The following is a 22,531-nucleotide window of genomic DNA, read 5'->3' on the forward strand; positions in this document are numbered from 1 at the left end:
GTCAAAGTTGAACTCTATATCACAGGTAAGCACGAAGCCATAGGAAGGCTACAAAGCTACAATAGATTACGGGCCACAGTGACAAGCGTAAACATAAACACACTTGTTTGTTTGCTGCTTTTTCTGTTTCCGCAGAAACGGCGCAAAAACGTCACGAATGCTTAGCTTTGTTTATTTTTAAAGGGATGCCGTTACCTTTCCATGTCTTAGGCAAAATGCATAAACTTTGATCAAGTTCATTTATCATTCAGTCAGTTATGCCTAAATATTGCTTACAAATACAGTGGCTCTCAGCTTATTTGACCCACAACTTTAAGATATGTATTACAAATTTTAAATAAATTTATCTTTAAATGGAAAGGAGTTATAAATAAAATGTAAACGCAGATTTGTTTATGAGTGCTTTAACTTAAGCAAAGTATTTTCATTATATTTGTTAATTAAATTATATCTAAATTAAACAATAAAAAAAAAACAGTTGAAAATCTAGTGGGTCAAATAAGCTGAGAGTCACTGTATGTACGTAGGTACATTGCATATGTGTATGTATGTGGGGTGCATTGGAAGCCCAGTGCGACCTTTACGTCAGGCAACTAACCAGAGTTACCAGCTGCCCCCCTCACCCCACGCACAAAATAAAAAAGACGCCAACGTCAACAGGGACGCACAACGCAACGCTTTGCTCTTTCTCTCGGCGCACAAGGACGTCGACGTAGACACCTGAGGTACGTTGCTCCGACTGTCAATGCAATATAATTGCGAAATCTAATTTGCAAAAAATCCCTTTTGTAAATTTCCGTTGCCTACGGCTCAGACACAAGTGAGATGGAGAGCTTTTTTTTAGTAGGCGCTTTGGCGCTTTCTCGCGCGCTTTTGCTAGGCTGATCAAAACTTAAGGGGCGTTCCGCGAAACACTCGCCTTCTTATCTTATCTTTATATATCTCATACAACAAAGATATTTTTTGATTAGAAATAATAAACATATCTATTTTTAGTCAATATATTTAATTTAAATTCTTAAAAAGTTTTTTTTGTTTCAATGGTTCGAGTAATGCTTAATCATATTATTTTTTTTAATACTAATTGATATTTAACCCCTACCTATACTTAAGCTTACACTAGTATTTGTATCATCACAAATAATAATACTAATTCTTATTGATCTGAATGGTTTTTTTCTGTGTTATTCTAAATACTTGCAACAAGTGTTTGAACATTTAATTGTTTTTAGTACCGCCAGACCTTAAAACTTTTAGTTTTCTTAATATTAATAATTTTGTAATAAAATATTATTTAAAATTTTTGATCATTTTCTTTTTATCATAAATGTATGTAAATTAAAGAATACCTGTACTCGCTTTTTATTTGGCAGCTGATTGCTGGAATGCCCCCCTGAGTGCTCTCTTTCTCTCTCTTTCTCCAATTCAGTTAGTTGGCGCTTCTTTGCTGCCTCTGCTTCGTTTTCGTTTTCAGTTCAAAAGCGAACGCGGACGTGTGTCGGTCGTTGCAGCCGTCGCTCGCTACGCCTACGCTGTCGTTCTCTGTGTCCGTCTTCTGATTGCAAAAAGCAGAAGCAGCAGCAGCCAAGAAAATTAATAACAAATTTTCTTTTCGCGTGTGTGTATGTTTACTGAACGACGCGTTCAAAACAACAAAAAAATAGTTTGAATAAAAAGCAGAAAATCGCAGAAAAAATTTGTTTTCTTTTTTTTTTAATTTTTGTTATTGTTGTTGGCTTTGTTATTATTGTTGTTAATCGTGCACAGCTGCTGGGAATAGATATGTGAGTTTTCTTCATACATACATACACAAATATGCTGTTTGTTTTGTTGTTGTTGTTGGCAGCGAAATTGTTGCAAGAAAATTGACAAATGCGCAAAACACAGCACAGTAAGGATAACGGCATTCTGTGCTTGTGTGCAATGTGTTCGTGTGTCTCTGTGTGTGTTTGTGCGTAAACGTAAATGCGTAAGCTCAGAGCCTGGGCTAGAGCTTTACTCTCCCCTTCGCTCTCTCCCTCTCTCTCTCTCTGCAGCTCCCAAGGTTCTGTCGCAACTAAATATGTACATGCTGCACTAACACAATTGCAATATGCGTGTATTATGCGTGTGTGTGTGTGTGTGTGTGTGTGTGTGTGTGTGATAAGAACGTTTTTCAGCTGCATTTTGGCATTTCAAAGTTCTCTCACCAAATTTCATTCTCGTTGCGTGACTTGAAAAACACTTTTCCCTTGGCAACCTTCTGTGCGTGTGATTGGAGCTCCCAAAACGACGCACAGTGAATTTTGTTTCTCCCAGTTGTAACATTGAAATTTTCGTTTGTCTCCGTGATTTTTTGCTTGTTTTTTTATTTTTATTATTGTTATTGTGGTTGGCCGATTTAAGCCTAGGGCAAAAATACTTAAAAAGACAGCGTGCGAAGTGCGCGCGCATTGGCTTGAATTTGGTAACATGTTGTTGTTGTTTCGGCTGCTGTTGCTGCTAAATTTATAAATTATTAATAAACATAAAGCGCGCCACAGGTGTGCACAGAGAGCAAGCTCTCGACCCCTACAAATTACACTCACCTTTGTAGTTGTATTTGGGTGTGTGTGTGATTGTGTGTGTGTGTGTGTGTTTGCAGTTGTGCCCTCTTTTTTATTTTACTGCTGCTTCTCAGTTTGTTAGCCCTTGTACCTTGCACTTACTTTCAGCTATAGTTCAGCCCTGGTCTGTGCCTTTTCCTCGTTAGGCAATAACAACAACAATTCGTAGAAAGCTTCTACTGATCACAAATGTACATACAACATACATACAGTTAGTCAATAAAGTATTTTGATCTGGGACCGTAAATTTGATAAGGGTAGAAGCCTACTAGTCTGGACCAACTTCAAAAATTTTTTTGTTTACGGTTTTCTATTTACACTCCCTAGCACCTCTAGAATGAAGTTTATAGAGATGTTTAAGAAACTACTTGTGGCCGTGTGACCAAAATAGTGTTGGTAAACGTGCTGTAAGGTGACAACTTGCACAAAGCAACAGCAAAAATAGGCAATTTTAAATGGAAACTTCAAAGATTAAAAAAAAAACTAGTTGAGTCCCAATTTAATTTTTTTTTTGGATAAATTCATGATAAATCGGTCTCTGTTTGGGGTTTTTTTAGTTTTTGATTTGGAGTTGGCCCAGACTAATAGACTTTTACCTAGATTTTTTTTAATAAAAAATAATAAGTGAGTTTCAATTTTTATTTTTTAGGTTAAAAATAAGAGTTATACCGTAACTTTCATTGTAAAACATCAAAAATAAAAGTTAAATTGAATATATATTTTTATTTATATAAATTTTTGTTGTATATAGTGGTATTACTACATATAGTACTGCAACGGAATATAGAAGAAAAACTGGATAAAGTAGAAAATAGTCAGATCTTTAAAATTCATTCTTAAAGGACATATGATGCAGCACATAGCGGGCATTAAATCTTAGATCAATTATAATTTAAAATTTGCTTATTTATTTTTTAAAGCAAACGGTATTTAATTTTTGTGTAAATTTTTGGTTTTGTAAAAACACTTTCATGTCTAACTGTATGCACATACTCACGGTTTTCTTCTCTCGCATTTTTGGATTATGTATATTTTGAATTACTCACTCTCGTATATTTCTACTATTTTGTTGTCTCTTTGTCGCTTCCGGGGGGCTTTCACGTTCAATTACTTCTGATTGAATGGTCAGCAGCGACGGCGACGGCGACGTAGACAGTGACGTTGACAGCGACGGTGGCTGCGGCAGCGACAGCGACATCGCGGCATTTATTACCGTTTGCGCATTTCGGGTTTTCTTTTTCTTTTTCTTTTATTTTTTACATTCACAATTACTGTGGCAATTTATTCATCAATCAGCAAAGCGTGCAAACAACATACATATGTACATACATACAAACTAAGCAGAGCACCAGCTGTTTTTGTTGTTTTTGTTGCTTCTTCTTCTCCTTCTTCTTCTGCTGCTGCTGTGCCTATAAGCGCATTACGTGCATTGCTATTGTTGTTGCTGTCCATTTAACCGTTACTATGCAAACTTTTGTCACACACACACACACACTTTATAAAAGTTTCAGTTTTCTGCTGCTGCGTCCATTTCTGTTCCCCTCCCCGTCACAGGCCCAAATCCCACCTCCCCAACCCGTTGACACACGGTTGATTGTCATAAAACAAACTGTAAAATGACGGACTGGCTATAAACACGACCCGTGTTCATGTTACGTGCAAAGTGCACAGATTTATACATATGTATAGCTACATATATGTATATCTACATGACTACATACATATTTACATTTATTTATTTTTGTTTTTGTTTATAACGAGTACATCTTCTTATTCATATATACTATGATATACAGTCAAGATAAAGTAGCAAAATTTTGATTTCTCTTAAGAGCTACACACACAAAGTGACAAATTGTGTGATGTACATACATATGTATGTATTTATACATTGCAGTAAAATGCCATTGTAGTATTACCTTCAGATTAACTACTCGTGAAGTATGTGTAACAAGATCTTAAGATATCAAGATTCATTTCCCTTCGGCGATTTCTATTCGTTAAATCATCTATAGTAAAGTTATCTAATTTTAAGTCTTTCCAGTTTCATTTTAGCTACCCGCTCCTCAAGTCTATGACCTTATTGAATGACCTTAATATCAGCTACATTTACTGACTTAACTTTTAGAAATCTGCTAATTTATTGTATTATTATTATTTTTTTTAATCCTCCTAAAGTTTATTGTTAAAAATGTACCTGAGATTTTAAAATTATGTGGGACAAACTCTCCCCCGGCGATACCTTCACATACATTATCAATAATTATTGATTGATTGACAAATTTACTTCTGTTAATTGATAAAAATATCTAAAAAAAAAAAATCTATTTTCTGATTAATTTCAGCAAAAAATCTATATTTTGAAAAATTAACTAAAGATTTTTCGTTAGTACCATATTCATCTTTGTATAATTCGAAACGAATTATAATGCAATAAAGCTAAGGTCTTTCCAAAACTTACAACATTTCATTTAAAAGTATTTCAGTTAACTTTTATCTGTTACCTGTTAATCTTGTATTAAAATATTAAATATTATTATTAAATGACTGCTTTAAGAGTACCCAAAAGTTTTAAAACAGGCTTGATTTCAAGTATTTTTAAATGTAAAAATAATCTTTTACGTTTCTTCACCTTTGCTAGCATTCTTCGTGTCCTGTAGTTTATTTACCAGCCATATTTAACTAAAGCTATCACCTGACTATTCTCTAATGCATGAGTGGCACTTTAAGCAAATGTCATTATGTCATTGTAAAAGTGAATATCTTAGGTAACTACCGTGACATTTGCATACATTTCCATCAACGAGTTCGAGTACGAGTATGTATGTGTATTTGTATGAAAATGCCATGTAATATATTTCTATTTTCCTTTTATCACATCATGCATATCTCTTTCTTTCTCTGTCTCTGCCTCTGTCTCTGACTCGGTCTCCTCGTATTTGGCATTGGCTATCCCATAATTATTGATTACTGCTTTTGTGCCGCATGCAGTATTGTTATTAAGTGGACACGCTTGGCAAAAGTAGGGTGTAGTGTCAGTAGGGTGTATTGTGGCATCATGTGTGGCAGCCTCAAAGGCCAGGCAACATTGTCAATCATGAAATGTCTTTAATTAAGCTCCAATTGCCACAGCAGCCACAAAGTGCTCTCGGGCAAGGCTGTGTCCATTAAGTAGATAGCCCTAAATAGACCTAGCTACCTATCAACATTCATGCAGCTGAGAGTATCTCCTCCCATTCTGTGTACACTGATAAAAAAAATGTTCTATAATAAAGATTTGGGTCTCAGAACTAAGGTTTTTTGTCTAAAAAATGCGTCGAAAACATAAAATTCTTAATCTTGGTTTTAAGAACATTTCAAATAAGACCAAGTTCTTATTTTAAGCATAAATGTTCTTAAAATTAAAATAAAAAAATAAAAAAAAAATTTTTATGTTTATAATTTTTTTTAACTTTGATTTATTTACATTTTAGTAATTTTTTAAATGATAATTTAATTTGTTACGAATGGGATTCGTAATGCTTACTTACTTTCCTAAAAACTTAAGATTTTTATTCTTATATTAAGATTTTAAGATCTTTTAGATTATTAATCTTAGTTTTAGTAATTTGGTCTTAATATAATCTTATTTTAAGAACAAAATTTGTAAGATGAATCTTCTTGATTTCAGAAGTTGGTCTTTTTTTTCAGTGTATACCTAGGTGTAGGTGTATATATCAGTATCTACGTACATTTATGAGCCCAAGATACTCAAGTACCTATGCAGCTGCAAAAATACAATGAAAAAATAAATATATACAAAAAAAAAAAAAGAAAACGTTTTTGTCAAGCGGCAAAAAATTTATCACAGATAAAATGATAAGATTAAAACGACAAACTCAGTCGAGAAGGTGAAGTTAGGGTTACGTTTGGGGATTGAGGTTGGGGTTACTGTGCGACTTATGTGTATAGGTTTAATCAAACAACAACAACAACAACCACATACACACACGTTACACACCTGCTTCCACTCCCACAGGTCAGTTGCAAATACGAGTTACGACTTTGCTCTAAATTACGATACCATTATTCCCATTCGCAAAGTAAGGCAACACTTCAAAAAACCTTAATTTATGGTTCTACTTAAATGTTAGTGAGGTCAGACTAACCCTTAATATTTAATAAATAAATAAATTCGACTAGAAAATGTCTGTTTAGCTCACATGTTGTGCAAATTTAATCAAAAATTTGTATCGTATCAGTAATACTGATAAATGTATACAAAATACCGCACATAATCTTATTATAATTAAAAACAAAAGAAAATACTGACTGCTCAAGATTTTGATTTCTAATCTGTTTTTGTTTTTTTTTTTTTTGCCTTTTCCTATGAAAATGTGAACTTAATGAAAAGCATAACAAAGTATTTAAAGTTTTGTAATAAACATTAATTGCGACACCATTGCAACAATAAATTGCTCATACGCTTTTAATTCCCAAATGCTTAAAACGTGACCTCGATGGATGCGCTTCGTTTGGCATTGCAGTCAGCTAGCCAGTGAATTAAAAGAACCATAACTTTTCTAATAAAAACATATATACAAAGTCTATTAAAGCTGATTAGATGTTAACCCTTATATGTGCTGACATCAAAATTGGAAACTTAAATTTTTTTTCCACCACGACTCTTTTTTATTTTCTTTATACTTTTCCCTACTTTTATGAGGATGTTATAATTAAATTATATAAAATAAATTTTTTGACCAATAGTTACTTTATAATCAAATTTTGAACATCTTCAAGAACATTATATATATGATTTGTCAAATATGGAGTTGTTTTCATAACTAATCTCATTACTAATGTCAAAAAACCAACGCAAGTAAAAGTAAAATAAAAGATCTTAGTACTAACCATAGTTCCATTCATTATTTCTCAGCTCTTTTTTTTTGTAATTAATGTGTAAACTAGTTGCTTAAATTTATTGTGCGTGTTTTGAAAACATTTAATTTAAAATGCTCCATTTAATGCATTGTTCAACACGTTGTACATATTTAAGTGTTAAAATTATCATGCTGATCAGATTATTCCAGTCAATCGTGGTATCGATTGCATTGCGATAGATAAACATGGAAAACAGAGAGAGCCAGAGAGAGTGATGGAGAGAAAGAGACTCATTCTTTCTCTTCCACTCTCTCACTTGTTAAGGTCAATTGCAGATTTCAGTGCAAAGAAAAGAGCAATGAGATTCTCATTCTGGTCGTTGTTGTTATTTTATTTTTTATTGTTGTCCAGTTGCTGTTGTCAGCAGTCAACAATAAATCCAATTAGCAAAAGCGGTTCAAGGTAACAGCAAAAATTATGCACGATAAACCAAATTCGCTTTGACCATTGTTGTTGTTGTTGTTCGTTGGCTGTTAAGAAATGTAAGCCGAGTCGACCTTATCGGACATTTTCATTTTCATTCTGGTACTTATAGTCTTGGCTGTAGTTGTGTCTAATTGACAGCTTGAGTGCCTGTCTGGCAGTCAGTTTGTCAGCCTAGTTGTCCCCTGGCGAATCAATAATTTAAACGAAACGGTAATTTACATTTTAGAGCTCGCTCCATGAAGCACACATTTACATTAAGGAAGCCATAGCAACTATCTACAACCCAACCCCAATCCCTGTCTCAGTCCCAGTCCCAGACCCAGTCCCAATCTTTGGCACAACGTCAGTCCAAATTTAATCCAACCTTGCCACATTTGCAGGTCATAGACGCCAGCGACGCCTCAGCCATGCGCAACAGAAGCAGCAGCGGCAACAACATCAGCCAGAACAACAACAACAACAACAACCACAACAACAACAACAATCGATGATTGCCTCAGTGTAAGAAATAGATTAAAAAGCGAAGCGAGAGAGAGAGAGAAGTTGAACTAAAACCCGCCGTAATTAACCAAAGACGCTGACCAATTTAATAAACAGTTCAAAATGTTGATCAAAGAATACCGCATACCTCTGCCCCTCACTGTCGAGGAGTATCGCATTGCGCAACTGTACATGATAGCGGTAAGTTGATAATCCCTCTTATTACAACTAATTATTAGATTCCTAAAGGATTAGAAATACTTATATATAGTAGAAAAAGCCTAAAGGATTCTATAAGTTGAACTCAACCGATCCTCCTGGATCACGCTAGTGACGAAGGGTACAAAAGTATATATTTAGTATTTTCTACTTCAATATTATCTGAGCGATAATTATGCTTTATATGGTAGGAAATTCTTCTTTTTTTTTTAAAATAACTTTCATAAAAATCTTTTACAAATAATCTTCGTTTCTTGAGCAAGAATTTATTTCGGGTACGGTTCCGGCACTAAAAAATCAATGGTTAGCTACGATTAACGACTCCTGTATTATTCCTTGATCTCAATAAATAGTTTAGAGTGAATAAATTATATGACTGCATTGTGAAAATTTCAATATTATCTTAACATACATAAATATACTTATACTCATTTTTATTTTATCGTGAATTTGCCTTCAAAATAGATTTTATTTATTTCATGCCTCAATTTGATTTATGTCTTCCGTCTAATTAGCAATTTAAGTAAATAAATATAAACTTTGAAAACGTTCTTATAACGATACAACATTTTAGCAATAGTTTGTGTACATGAAAAGGTAAAATTAAGGGGAAAGTTTGCTTTATTCACATTGTTTATGTCTGGAACTATTCCCTACATTCATTCAAAATAGACTGATCTCTTTCTATTTTTAACTTTAATTCACACAGAAAAAGAGCCGCGAGGAGAGCCATGGCGAGGGCAGCGGCGTTGAGATCATCATCAATGAACCATATAAAGATGGACCTGGCGGTAATGGGCAGTATACAAAAAAGATCTATCATGTGGGCAGCCATTTGCCGGGCTGGATCAAAAGTGAGTAAACGTACAATTCAACAGAAAAGTTCTTAAATATAACCTACTAATTATGACAAAAGTTTCTAAACATCCAACATGAGATATCGAATTTTCAAAAAAACACAACGACGGACGTTTTACATAAATTTTAATGCAGAATGAGGTGAAACCAGAGGAAAATATTTTTTTTAACGAATTAAATAAAATTTAAATGTAGAATGAGTTTAGAGGCCGAACCATGATCAAAATGACACTCCGCTTGAAAATCGGTCCAGTTTTGACAAATTAATGGAAGTGTGAAGTTGGTCAGACTTAAGATCTGGCAACTTTACAAGTCAAAAATAATGTCCAATTTAACATGATTTTTTACAGAAAAATGAAAGGTCCCAGAATCAAGTTTAAAGTGTTGTTTTATACTAATTACGATATAAGGAGTTGATTAAAAGTGAAAACTTGAGATTTAAAATTTTCAATTTTCAAAATTCCAAAGGGGGGACCCTTAGCATCGAAATCAATGTGTAGTAGATCTTAGAGAAAAAAAAATTTTTTTACGAATTTATTAAAATTTAAAAGCAGAATGAATTTAGAGGCCGAACCATAATTAAAATGATATTCCGCATGAAAATCGGATAAGTTTTGATGGAGTTACGAAAGTTTGAAGTTGGTCAGACCTTCAACCTATCAACTTTACAAGTCAAAAATATTGTTTAATTTGGCATGATTTTTTACAGAAAAATGAAAGGTCTCAGAATCAAATTTAAAGTGTTGTTTTATACTAATTACGATATAAGGAGTTGATTAAAAGTGAAAACTTGAGATTTAAAATTTTCAATTTTCAAAATTCCAAAGGGGGGACCCTTAACATCGAAATCAATATCTAGTAGATTCTAGAGGAAAATATATTTTTTTTACGAATTAAATAAAATGTAAATGCAGAATGCATTAAAAGGCGAAACCATGATTAAAATGACATTCCGCATGAAAATCGGATAAGTTTTGACAGAGTTATGGGAGTTTGAAGTTGGTCAGACCTTCAATCTATCAACTTTACAAGTCAAAACTTTTGTCCAATTTGGCATGATATTTTACGAAAAAATGAAACGTCTCAAAATCAAATTTAAAGTGTTGTTTTATACTATTTACGATATAAGGAGTTGATTAAAAGTGCAAACTTCAGATTTAAAATTTTCAATTTTCAAAATTCCAAAGGAGGGACCCTTAGCATCGAAATCAATATCTAGTAGATTTTAAAGGAAAATATTTTTTTATCGAATTTAATAAAAATTTGAATGCAGAATGAATTAACAGGCCGAACAATGATTAAAATGACATTCCGCATCAAAATCGAATAAGTTTTGACAGAGTTATGAGAGTTTGAAGTTGGTCAGATCTTTAAACTGGCAAGTGTACAAGTAAAAACTGTACAAGTAAAGACTGTTGTTATTTACTAATATGATATTTTATATTAATAATAATTTAATGTCAATAAGTTGCAATAATAATGATAATGATAATTTCTATTTGGCAGGTCTGTTGCCCAAGAGCGCGTTGACCGTTGAGGAGGAGGCGTGGAATGCGTATCCTTATACGCGCACTCGCTACACTTGTCCCTTTGTGGAGAAGTTCTCGCTGGACATTGAGACCTATTACCATCCGGACAATGGTTATCAGGACAATGTGTTTCAGCTTTCGGGAAGTGATCTGCGTAATCGCGTTGTGGGTAAGTAAAGAGGCGCATTGGTTTTTTTTTTGACAAGAAGTTAAAGAAAATTGAAATTATTTCGACAGATGTCATTGATATTGTCAAGGATCAACTGTGGGGTGGAGACTATGTCAAGGAAGAGGATCCCAAGCATTTTGTGTCGGACAAGACAGGACGTGGTCCGCTTGGCGATGACTGGCTGGAGGAATATTGGCGTGAGGTGAAGGGCAAAAAGCAGCCGACATCACGAAATATGTCCCTGATGACGGCCTATAAGATTTGTCGGGTTGAGTTCCGCTATTGGGGCATGCAAACCAAGCTGGAGAAGTTCATACACGATGTGGCATTGCGTAAGACAATGCTGCGTGCTCATCGCCAGGCGTGGGCGTGGCAGGATGAATGGCATGGCCTAACCATCGAGGATATACGCGAGCTGGAGCGTCAAACCCAATTGGCACTGGCCAAGAAAATGGGCAGCGGCGAGGAATGTAGCGATGGTAATTCATTAATCTTATAGTATTATTGCTCTCGTTCATCAACAACTGCATTTCTTTCTTTCTAGCAGAAAGCATCTCAGAGCCGTATGTGAGCAGTGCAACCACAGCACCACCGTCGAGTGCTGGCGAGCGGAAAAAGTCCGCTCCGGCTGTGCCACCAATTGTCACCCAACAACCACCCAGCGCCGAGGTCAGCTCCGATGAGGACGATGACGACGATGAGGATGAGGATGAAAACGATGGTGTCGGCACCAGCGTTGAGCTTGGCGCCCAAAGCACCAGCAACAATCAACGTTCGCGCTCCCAAAGCATTCAGTTGGCCAACAAGGCAAAGTTTGGCTCAAAGGGTGCCCTTCACTCTCCGGTGGGTTCGGCGCATAGTTTCGATTTGCAGGTGAGTGAGAAGGCTGTTAATAATATAGATGATCCTTCTTCTGCTGCTGTCCATTGTACACTGTCTCTGCTCCTTGATATTGTCGTTGTTGTGCTTTGTCTTTGTTCATTGTCGATCGACAATCTCTTATCTCTTATCAAACAAAGAACTTTTTGAACTTATTTATCAAATAACTTGAACTCGAGCATATATATACAAATCAAGCAAATGTATTTGTTTATACTTAATCTCTCGATTGAAAATCACAACAAGTTTTAAAGGTTACCAACAAAGAGAGTGAGCGGAAGTATCCATTGCTTTCTATTTCTTTTAAAAGATAATTGCATTTGTAACATTTGCTCAACTTATTCAGCTCCAATTGTAATTGTGGCTATTTGAAACCATTCAACAAAACCATTGATTACATAAATAAATAAAATGCAGGAACAAGAACCTCTTATTATATCTAATTATATAAATTGATTGTATCTATAAATTTTTAATTCAATATAATACACAGACGTCAATAATAATAGATAATAATCGGAAACCGCAACTGTTATGAGTCAAAAAATATTAAATAATTATTTTGAAATCTTTATTATAATGCTAAAAAATAATTTTTGAATTTTTATTTGACATAAGAAGTGCTAAGGTTTTACACTTAAAAATTCCATACAGTCGCTCAACTAGAAACTTAATACATATTCATAACAACTCCAGACTTGCTAAGCTTTATTTGCGTTGCTACAAAATTTCCATTATTATTATTATAAATTATAGAATTCATGTCTAGATCAAAAATTGGCTTGGATTTTTGTGCTTGTCCTTTGTGTTTTGTGTGTGTTTTTACTCCAAAAAAAAAAATAAAAATTAATCTTTGATTTGCTCTTGTCATACAAAAACAAATCCAACCACAATCACAACACACTTCACATCGAAAACCGAACTAAATCCGATCCTGAGCAGCCCACAAAACCGCATACAAAGACAGCGCCAACTCGACGACATGTAAGTTCCAGTTGCTGATCCAGTTCCAAATCCAATGCCAGTTCCAGCTCCTATTCAGATATAGAAGGATAAATGTATTCTATAAGAAAGATGATTAGCTAAAGCATGTTAATTAATTTGTTTGATTTGTTTCCTTTCGATAGGTCGCCAACTGGCGCATGGAACGCCTGGAGGTGGACTCCAAATCCAACTCAGATGAGGAGTTCTTTGATTGTCTGGGTAAGATTTGAGTTATACCCTCTTTTGATTGCACCAAATTAAACTGTATACATTTGCAGACACAAATGAGACCAACTCGCTGGCCAAATGGAGTTCCTTGGAGCTGTTGGGCGAGGGCGATGACAGTCCGCCGCCGCACGGTGGCAGCTCCAGTGGCAGCGGTGGTGTTGGCGGCGTCGGCGTTGGCATTGGCGGACGCCACAGGCAGGAGGATAGCATATTTAATCAGGACTTTCTAATGCGTGTCGCCTCGGAGCGCGGCAATAAGCGTCAATTACGCTCCTCGGCGAGCATCGATCGCAGTCATGATTCATCGCCACCAGGATCACCGAGTACACCATCTTGCCCCACCACCATACTGATAATGGTGGTGCACGCTGGCAGCGTATTGGATGCGGCCAGTGAGCTGACAGCCAAGAAATCGGATGTTACCACATTCCGTGGCTCATTCGAGGCCGTAATGCGTCAGCATTATCCCAGCCTCTTGACACATATGACCATCAAAATGGTACCGTGTCCATCTATTTGCACCGACGCCCTCGGCATCCTGTCCAGCCTCAGTCCATACTCATTTGATGCGTCGCCATCGGCGGCGGATATACCAAATATTGCGGATGTGCCCATTGGAGCCATCCCATTGCTGGCGGTGGCATCACCCGAGTTCCAGGAGACGGTCAACAAGACGGTGGCTGCTGCCAATATTGTCTATCATGAGTTCCTTAAATCGGAAGAGGGTCACGGCTTCTCCGGTCAAATAGTCATGCTGGGTGACTCGATGGGTTCCCTGCTCGCCTACGAGGCACTTTGTCGCTCCAATGGCAGCCAGCCAAATGCCAACAATCAGTCACAGGCTCCGGGTCATGGATCCATCAGCGTTGGCGGCGATTGCAGTCGCATGTCTCGCATGGACGATGATGAGCGATTTATTGACTCGGATTTGGATGCAAAGCGTTTGCTGGTTGCACCATCACCACGTCGTCGTCGCTCCAGCTCATCCAGCGATTCGAGAGCCACCAAATTGGACTTTGAAGTCAGTGATTTCTTCATGTTCGGCTCACCGTTGTCCGTCGTATTGGCAGCACGCAAATTACACGATGCAAAGGCGGCACTCGCCCGTCCCAACTGCCATCAGGTGTACAATCTGTTCCATCCAACCGATCCCATTGCTTCCCGACTGGAGCCACTGCTCAGTGCACGTTTCTCCATTTTGTCGCCGGTCAATGTGCCGCGTTATGCCAAATATCCGTTGGGCAATGGTCAACCCCTGCATTTATGTGAGTTTCTCTTATCTAACAAGAATTATGCTGGCCTTACATTGCGTCACACTGTGTCCATTTGTGACAAACGTATTGACAAACACTAAGCAAATCACCTTTAGAGTTTTCATGTCATTTTCGTTAACTGAAATGCTGAACTTGTATTTCTAATAATAATTTTTGCTAGAAAAACTCTTGTATATAAAAATAAAGCATTCAAATGTGACAAACTGTGACGCAGTGTGAACCTAGTCAGGCACTAGTCTTATTACTCCCTCTCTTTCAATCTTATTTTGATGCTGTAATTAAAAAGTACAAATTAGCTATTAAATTTTTAAAAAACTTTGATATTAATGTAATAAGTACACGAAAACATCAAAAATTAATAATGCTTGTCTCAGAAAAAAACAGTTTCAAGGGTCTTTTTCAAGCATTTCGAAACCCTTGTTGAAAAATTTCAACTACAATTACAATTGATCTAAAAATTAATTGATATAAAATTGAAAAAAATTTCAAAGTAATTGTCTGTTGACTTAAATACTGAACTTACTTTATTAAATAATTATTTTTTGCTGAAAATACTCTGGTATGTTAAAAAGAAATTAAATTTTTAGTTGACTGATGCTGATTAATAGAATAAATCAATATTTTGCGCTCTGGTGTTGTGTCATATAAATATGCGACACAAAATGAATACTGGTGCTGACATTGATTTCTGTGAAAATGCATTCAAATGTGACAAACTGTTAAGCAGTGTGGACTTTTATAGGCTATTTCCACGACCACTCACATTTGCCACATTTGCTCACATTTGAATGTGGCTCATATTTGGCCTTCCACGACCAAATGTGAAATTGTTAAGACACCCAAAGCAAATCAGCTGTTCAGTTTCTGTGCACAAATTATAAAAAGCAGACAATAACAACATTTTAATATTTATTATGATATTATAATTGGCGCAAATTTAATGCCTACAGTTTTTATTGAAAAAAAAAACAGCTGGCTAGGGTAATAATTGCTTTTTTTCACGAGCTTATCGATAAACATCGCGTGCTCGATACAAAAATACTGAAATTCGCCGGGCGAATGACAAAATATCTTCACTTTCATTATGAATGAGCCAAAATGATCATTCGGATTTTGTACTGAAATGAAGTCCACATTTGGGACAAATGATAAAAATGGCGTCGAATGAGCCGTGTCGTGGAAATAGGCTATTAGTCAGACAATAATCTAATCACTCCTTCTCTCTTTCAATCTTTTTCTATGTAACTCTCTCTCTCTCTCTCTCTCTCTCTCTCTCTCTCTCTCTCTCTCTCTGTGTGGTGTAGTGGAAGTCATACAATCGCATCCGCAGCATTTCAATGATGGCAATAATCTGCTTGCCGGCAGACGCCTCTCCGATGCCTCCATGCAGAGCACCATTTCGGGTCTCATAGAGAATGTCTCGCTAAGTACTATACACTCCCGTAAGTGCCTTATCCATCTATATATTGTTCTACCCATTAATGATCATCATTTGTTTTACAGTTCAGAACAAATGGTGGGGCACCAAGCGTTTGGATTATGCCCTGTATTGCCCGGAGGGATTGAGTAATTTTCCCGCACACGCTCTGCCGCATCTGTTCCATGCCAGCTATTGGGAAAGTCCCGATGTGATTGCCTTTATATTGCGACAAATTGGCAAATTTGAGGGTATACCGTTTGTGGGATCCAACGATGACAAGGACAACGCCTCGTTCCATCCGGGTCAGCCGCGTGAGAAGTGGATCAAGAAGCGTACATCGGTCAAGCTGAAGAATGTGGCGGCCAATCATCGGGCCAACGATGTCATTGTCCAGGAGGGTCGGGAGCAGCGTTTGAATGCGCGTTTCATGTACGGTCCATTGGATATGATAACGCTGCATGGCGAGAAGGTGGATGTGCATATTATGAAGGATCCGCCGGCGGGTGAATGGACATTCCTAACCACCGAAATGACCGATAAAAATGGACGCATCTCATACATAATACCCGATCAATTGTCACTCGGCTATGGCATCTATCCGGTCAAAATGGTGGTCCGTGGCGATCACACCTCTGTTGATTGTTATATGGCCGTGGTGCCGCCACTGACCGAATGTGTTGTATTCAGCATCGATGGTTCCTTCACGGCATCCATGTCAGTGACCGGACGTGATCCGAAAGTACGCGCCGGCGCCGTCGACGTCTGTCGTCATTGGCAGGAGCTGGGCTATTTGCTAATCTATATTACCGGACGACCCGATATGCAACAACAGCGTGTTGTCTCCTGGCTAAGCCAGCACAATTTCCCGCACGGCCTCATCTCATTCGCCGATGGCCTGTCCACCGATCCGCTGGGACACAAGACCGCCTATCTTAACAATTTGGTGCAAAATCACGGAATCTCAATTACAGCCGCCTACGGCAGCAGCAAGGATATTAGTGTCTACACCAATGTGGGCATGCGACACGAACAAATCTTTATTGTTGGCAAGGTGAGAGCAACACCACAAGAGCGTCTCTCTCTCTCTCTCTTTCTATCTCCCTCTCTATCGTTCTCATGTAAAAAGAGTTTTAAACTTTGTGGAATTCAGCTCTTAAAACAATGCTCTCAAATTTATTTTTCTTTTTATATTAAAAAAATCAGAAATTATAATATTTACTATAACGTATTAGAAATGGAAAATATTTTAAATTGTATTATGCATACTCAATTTAAAATGTGAACATTTTAAAGTTACCAAGGCTGCAAACCTCCAAAATATTGTTAAAGGTTTGGTTCGGCGGTTCGAACCATAGAGCATGACATCGATTCGGTTCGCGAATTGGTTCGGTTTGGGTTCGAGCCTTGGTTTAATTTCATACAAAAAATATTTGTATTGTTACACATTTTTCGCAACATTTTGAACTTATTAACATTTTTTTTTTTTCAAAGAAATAACATTTTGATGATAATTTAAATTTATTTGAAGATTTAAATGTGACTTATTTTAATCCAAAGTCTAAAATAATTACGTGATATTAGAAAACCATAAAATTTTTGTAATTATTTTGTTTTTTCAAACCGAACCTTTTATTTTAGAAAGCGGTTCGGTTTAGGTTCAGGTTCGCAAAGTAAATTATTTGAAGGGTTCGGTTCCTGATCCGATTCAGGCTGATTAAGAACCCAAACCGAACCGGTTCTACAAGGTTCGGTTCAAAACCGGTTTGCAGCCTTGAAAATTAAAGAGATTGAAACTATTTAACATGAAATTTAACATGCATATAAATTTTATGGACTTGAAGCAATAAAAGTACACTGGCAAAAAAATAGGAAAAAATAAAAATAGATAAAACACAACTTTTTTTTAAGAAACATAAGAACTTTTAAGGAGACAGTTTTAGTTTAAGGTCTTAGTTAACTAACTGAAAGATGTTTGGACATGAAATGTATAGAAATTTTGACATACCTATACAAAATTAACAAAAAATATATAAAAAATATCTAAACTTAATAATTTTGTTGCATTTGAATGTTAATTTCAGACAGCCGAATTTTTAGACTTCAAAAATATGTTCGATTGATATTTAAGCAACACCGACATTTCGAACTGTTGTTTTTTTCTAGATTTCTGGAACACACTTGTATATATTATTTTAAATTTAATGTAAGGATAGGATGTTACTTCTTAAGGTTAGAAAAACATTTATAGAATACAAATATATTTAACAAGTGAAGATAAATATGTATATACCTTTAAGATATTTGAAATGCGACTAATCTTGTTCCTTAAATTGTGTCCTACAGGTCAGCAAGAAATTGCAATCGAATGCGACGGTACTGAGCGAGGGTTATGCAGCCCATTTGGCTGGTCTCCAGGCAGTCGGTGGCTCCCGGCCGGCAAAGGGTAATGCTCGCATGGTCATACCACGTGGCTGCTTTAATCTTCCGGGTCAATCGGCGAATCCGCGACGCAGAAGGTAGGTCGTCCACCAAGGCAAAAGAGGCTCAGGTTAAAGCTAGAGGGACGGCATGAGACTCCTTGTGTCTAATTGTGAAGAGAACTGGAGTCTGTCTGCCTGTCTGTCTGTCTGTCTATATTGTACATATGTATGTATGTGTATGTGTATGTCTTAGTGTTAATAGGAAACTATGCGCATATGTATTTGTATAGCGTGTATTGTAATGTATTCCAAGTTCTGGTGTATTGTGTGCCCTTTAAATTTAAATTTAAGTTTGTTTTTAATTGTACTGAATTTCATTTAAATATTGTATCTCATATTTTTTTAATATGGTTTTTATTTTGTTATATGTTTGTTGGTTGAATTTGTATTGTATTTGTGTTGCTGACGTGTCGCATGCCCCGCCCACCGTGTTTTGATTAACCCCAACGCCTATGTCGTGTGTCCTTTCCAGTTAATAGCTACCGTATCTCCCATTCCCCTCTCCTCCCCGCCCCGCCCAGTGTTTGTAATCAGCTAATCGAGCTGAAAGCCCGTTCTCTCTATATCTTTGGCATTACCTAATCATGCAATGCATCATGTTTCCTTCCAAACAAACAAACAAACAAACAAACAAACAAAAAAACCACCACCTCCACCATCCCCCCACCATCACACCCGATCAGCAATGCCTTTGAGTCGCCACTGAGTCAGCTGCCTGCCACGCCCACCAGCGGCAGCTTGGGGCAACTGAATGAGGGCAATGAGAATGAAAATGAACCAGAGATTGAGCCTGAGGATGGCAAGGATACGCCAGGACAATATGGCTGATACAACGATCTACTACTACTTCTACTTCCCTCCGCCCGTTATTCCCTTCTCCACAACCAGCAGACACATTCAACACTTTTGCCTAGTCCACAAAAAAAAAAAAAAAATAGAGAAAAAGGAAAAACTGCTTTCTTGTTACAAGTATTTATCTTTGGTTTTTAGACTTTAAGTTTTTCGGCCAAAATGCCGCAATATCTTATTTGTTAAGTTCTATATTTATAATATTATTTGTAAATGCTTTTATAGTTTGTATTCCATGTATTATTTTTGATTGATATTATTGTTATTGAAAACGCAACGAACAAATGAAAAAAAAAAAAAAAAACAGGATGAAAATTCTGGCCATAAAGCAACAAACACACGTTATACGAGCATTAAGTATACGCACAGTATGTCAAGTAACTGTTTTGACAATAACTAAAATAAACTTAAATCTCAATGAAATTGTTCTAAGAACCATAGGCAACTAAAATAAAAAAAAACCTAGAAAAGGTATTATATTTTTTCAAAATTAAATATATGCAAATTTTTTAATTTGTCAACACAGTAACTTGACTAAAAGTATATAGTATATATAGTAAATATATATATATTGATGTAATAAAATGCTTTAACTATTTATATAGTATTCATAATTATTAGACATACATATATGATTTATAATGTTACGATTTCGAATTGTATCTTTTCTTTGTTTGTTCTTTGATTTTGATAACGACGCTTAAAACTGCTTACCGCCCACACGTCACGCCTACTCCCCGTACCGTGTTGATGCGATCCACACAATCAATCAACAAAATCCACACGCACACTCACTCGCACACACACACACACACCATCAATCAAAAAAAAAAAAATATATATATATATATATTTATATATATTCGTACAAAGGCTGCATGAACAAGCAACGAATGAAGTTTAAAAAGTTTACCAACACTGTAGTTGTAATTTACATTAGATAACAACAAACAAAGAAAAAAAAAAAAAACAACAAACCCAAAAATAAAAAGAGAGAGAGAGCGCAAATTGGTGTTTAGTGTTCAAAAGTTATTGATATTCTTTTCAGTTGAGTTGAGTTGAATTGATTTGTTAGTTACGTTTATTTTAAGTGCATATTAGCTGAACATTTAATTAAATTGGTGTTGTGCAGAAAAAAAAAACAAAACAAAATCCATATTTGGATAAAAAGCTAAAAACTGTCTCAACATTAACTCTGTCTCTTTTTTAAAAACTCCAAACGCCAACTTTATTCTATTCTATTCAATAACATAAACACATCAAATTTACACATACATACACACAAACACACACACACTCAAATTAATACGCTCATCAACTTGACATCGGCAGCAATGAGACGGGCCTGTCATCGCCAATAAGAAGTGGATATTTAAAGCGAAAAACTTACTTGAGCCACCACTAGGAACCGCAAGAGAGCGACATGATTGAAGAGAGAGCATACGAAAGAGAGAGTTAGTTTATAGCATGCTCAATTTATAGCTCCCACTTGTACACTATTTAACAAGTGCTTTCAACCTGTGTAGATGACATGCAAGAATACCTAAAAATAATCATAATATAATCTTAATCAGATCATGGATCCGATCAGCATTAGTTGCAGTTAAATAACAACCACCCCAACAACAACAACAACAACAACCAACAACAAAAGCAACAACAACCGATTACATCTCAACATCGATGCTCCCATAAACTACATCTGTGTATATACATAAACAAAATATATTATGCGCGATATATAGCAAATTATATGGTGTATATAAAAAATACAAAAATTAAAATAAAAAATAAATAAATAAAGTAATTCAATTGTACAACATATAACATGAGTCAAATGTGTCACGCGGTGAGTAGACAACAAGTTGTTACAATTGTTTTATACAATTTAGTTCCAAATTCCATTTGCGCATCAATTTCACTCTAAAGTTTGTATCATAAATTTTTGGTGCGGAATTGATATTTAAACTTGGCTTTTTTACGCTTATTAAATAAAGTTTTGCATTAAAAGTGGAATGCGGAACAAAATAATATAAGCTATGATATATAAAGAAAACATTAACTTAAATTAGATTAGACTCTACCTTCAGGGAAATTTTAATGCCTTAAAATCCGAATCAATCGGAGATTTTCTTAATTTTGTATCATTTTTACATCTTAAAAATTCAAAGTTTGATTCAGGAAAAAAAAACGAATTGAAAATCAAATTTTTATATCTAAGTAAAACTTGGGTATTAAGCTTTAAAGAGTGAAAAGAAAATTGGAGATTAAGCAAACTGAATCTTATTAAAAATATTTTAATATTATAATGAAATATTTTTAAATTGATAATTACGAACTTGATAATTACGAACTATGAGTAAAACTCTCGAATCAATTTCATCAATTGGTGCATAAATTTTTTTTAACTATTAAAAAAAAACATGTTATTTTAAGAAATATGCTCTACATATTTTATAGCGAAATCGATTCGAGAATGGAACTCTGAACAAATCTGGATTTGAATTTATTTATTTAACTGCATTAATTAAGATCAATTTTTTTTAAAATCTATTTCTCAGGTACCTGGAAAGAAAGACTGTTTCCTCCTGTTGTTTGATGGTTTTCCAAACCACTTAAAAAAAAAATACAAATATTCACAAAAAAAAAAATTTATTAAAACAACAATGCAAAATTTAATGGCAAAGAACAAACACAAAAAAAAATGAAACTATGCTATATTGTATAACAAAATCATAAAACTATATATGAAACCGTTTAACATATGCAAACGAACAAAGTTCAAAATCGAGGTATTACTGAAGGACAAAGAACTCTGCAGATAAGTATCGCACTTGGAGATAAGTTTATCGAACAATTATCAAAGATCTTCAATGAAACTAATTACACAATGTGACTTGGTAGAAATGAGTAAAGTGCGTCGAGCGTCAAGGTAAAAGCGTTGCAAAATCAAATGGCAAATTCAATGCATTTCTTAAGCAAAATATTTATATTGATAATAATAATGAAAATTAAAAAGAAGAAAAGACAACACAATTACATACCGATCTGGCCTGATACCAAATTCGAATCAATTTCACATAAGGATCCATTTGTGTATGGAACTTGATTCAAATGGAAATTCAAAACAGGCTTAAATAACAGAAAAAAAAATAATAAAATAAAATAGAAAGCTCTATTTATGTGTGTCTCGTATGTGCGTGCAAAGTTATAAACGTATTCCAAATG

At 35.5% G+C, this 22,531-nt stretch overlaps 1 protein-coding gene across 8 annotated transcripts; it reads left to right on the plus strand.

Annotated features, from left to right (window-relative positions):
* Positions 1 to 1,473: 1,473 nt before the first annotated feature.
* On the plus strand, positions 1,474 to 20,549 carry LOC117794325 (protein retinal degeneration B). 8 transcript variants are annotated; one of them, XM_034634937.1, is made up of 14 exons: positions 1,474 to 1,788; positions 8,044 to 8,144; positions 8,315 to 8,615; positions 9,343 to 9,487; positions 10,998 to 11,189; positions 11,258 to 11,668; positions 11,734 to 12,062; positions 13,011 to 13,052; positions 13,196 to 13,271; positions 13,331 to 14,545; positions 15,859 to 15,996; positions 16,058 to 17,025; positions 18,318 to 18,490; positions 19,138 to 19,389. In XM_034634937.1, exons 3-14 carry the CDS (start codon positions 8,538 to 8,540, stop codon positions 19,280 to 19,282), a joined length of 3,912 nt encoding a protein of 1,303 aa, XP_034490828.1. In that variant the 5' UTR covers positions 1,474 to 1,788; positions 8,044 to 8,144; positions 8,315 to 8,537; the 3' UTR covers positions 19,283 to 19,389. The 8 variants fall into 8 exon arrangements, with proteins under 8 accessions (XP_034490828.1, XP_034490832.1, XP_034490834.1 ...); XM_034634941.1 differs by lacking the exons at positions 8,044 to 8,144; positions 19,138 to 19,389 and adding an exon at positions 20,177 to 20,549 and having other exon boundaries at positions 1,474 to 1,784; XM_034634943.1 differs by lacking the exons at positions 8,044 to 8,144; positions 19,138 to 19,389 and adding an exon at positions 20,177 to 20,549 and having other exon boundaries at positions 1,474 to 1,784; positions 11,737 to 12,062.
* Positions 20,550 to 22,531: the final 1,982 nt, after the last annotated feature.

The sequence above is a fragment of the Drosophila innubila genome, chromosome X (assembly GCF_004354385.1).
Source record: "Drosophila innubila isolate TH190305 chromosome X, UK_Dinn_1.0, whole genome shotgun sequence".
In the NCBI taxonomy this organism is placed as follows: domain Eukaryota; kingdom Metazoa; phylum Arthropoda; class Insecta; order Diptera; family Drosophilidae; genus Drosophila; species Drosophila innubila.

Coding starts and splice junctions, on each gene's coding strand:
- LOC117794325 (XM_034634937.1), top strand. CDS start 8,538: ATGTTGATCAAAGAATACCGCATACCTCTGCCCCTCACTGTCGAGGAG. Junction 11,669..11,733: donor CGGCGAGGAATGTAGCGATG/GTAATTCATTAA, acceptor CTTTCTTTCTAG/CAGAAAGCATCTCAGAGCCG. Junction 18,491..19,137: donor GCGAATCCGCGACGCAGAAG/GTAGGTCGTCCA, acceptor ACACCCGATCAG/CAATGCCTTTGAGTCGCCAC.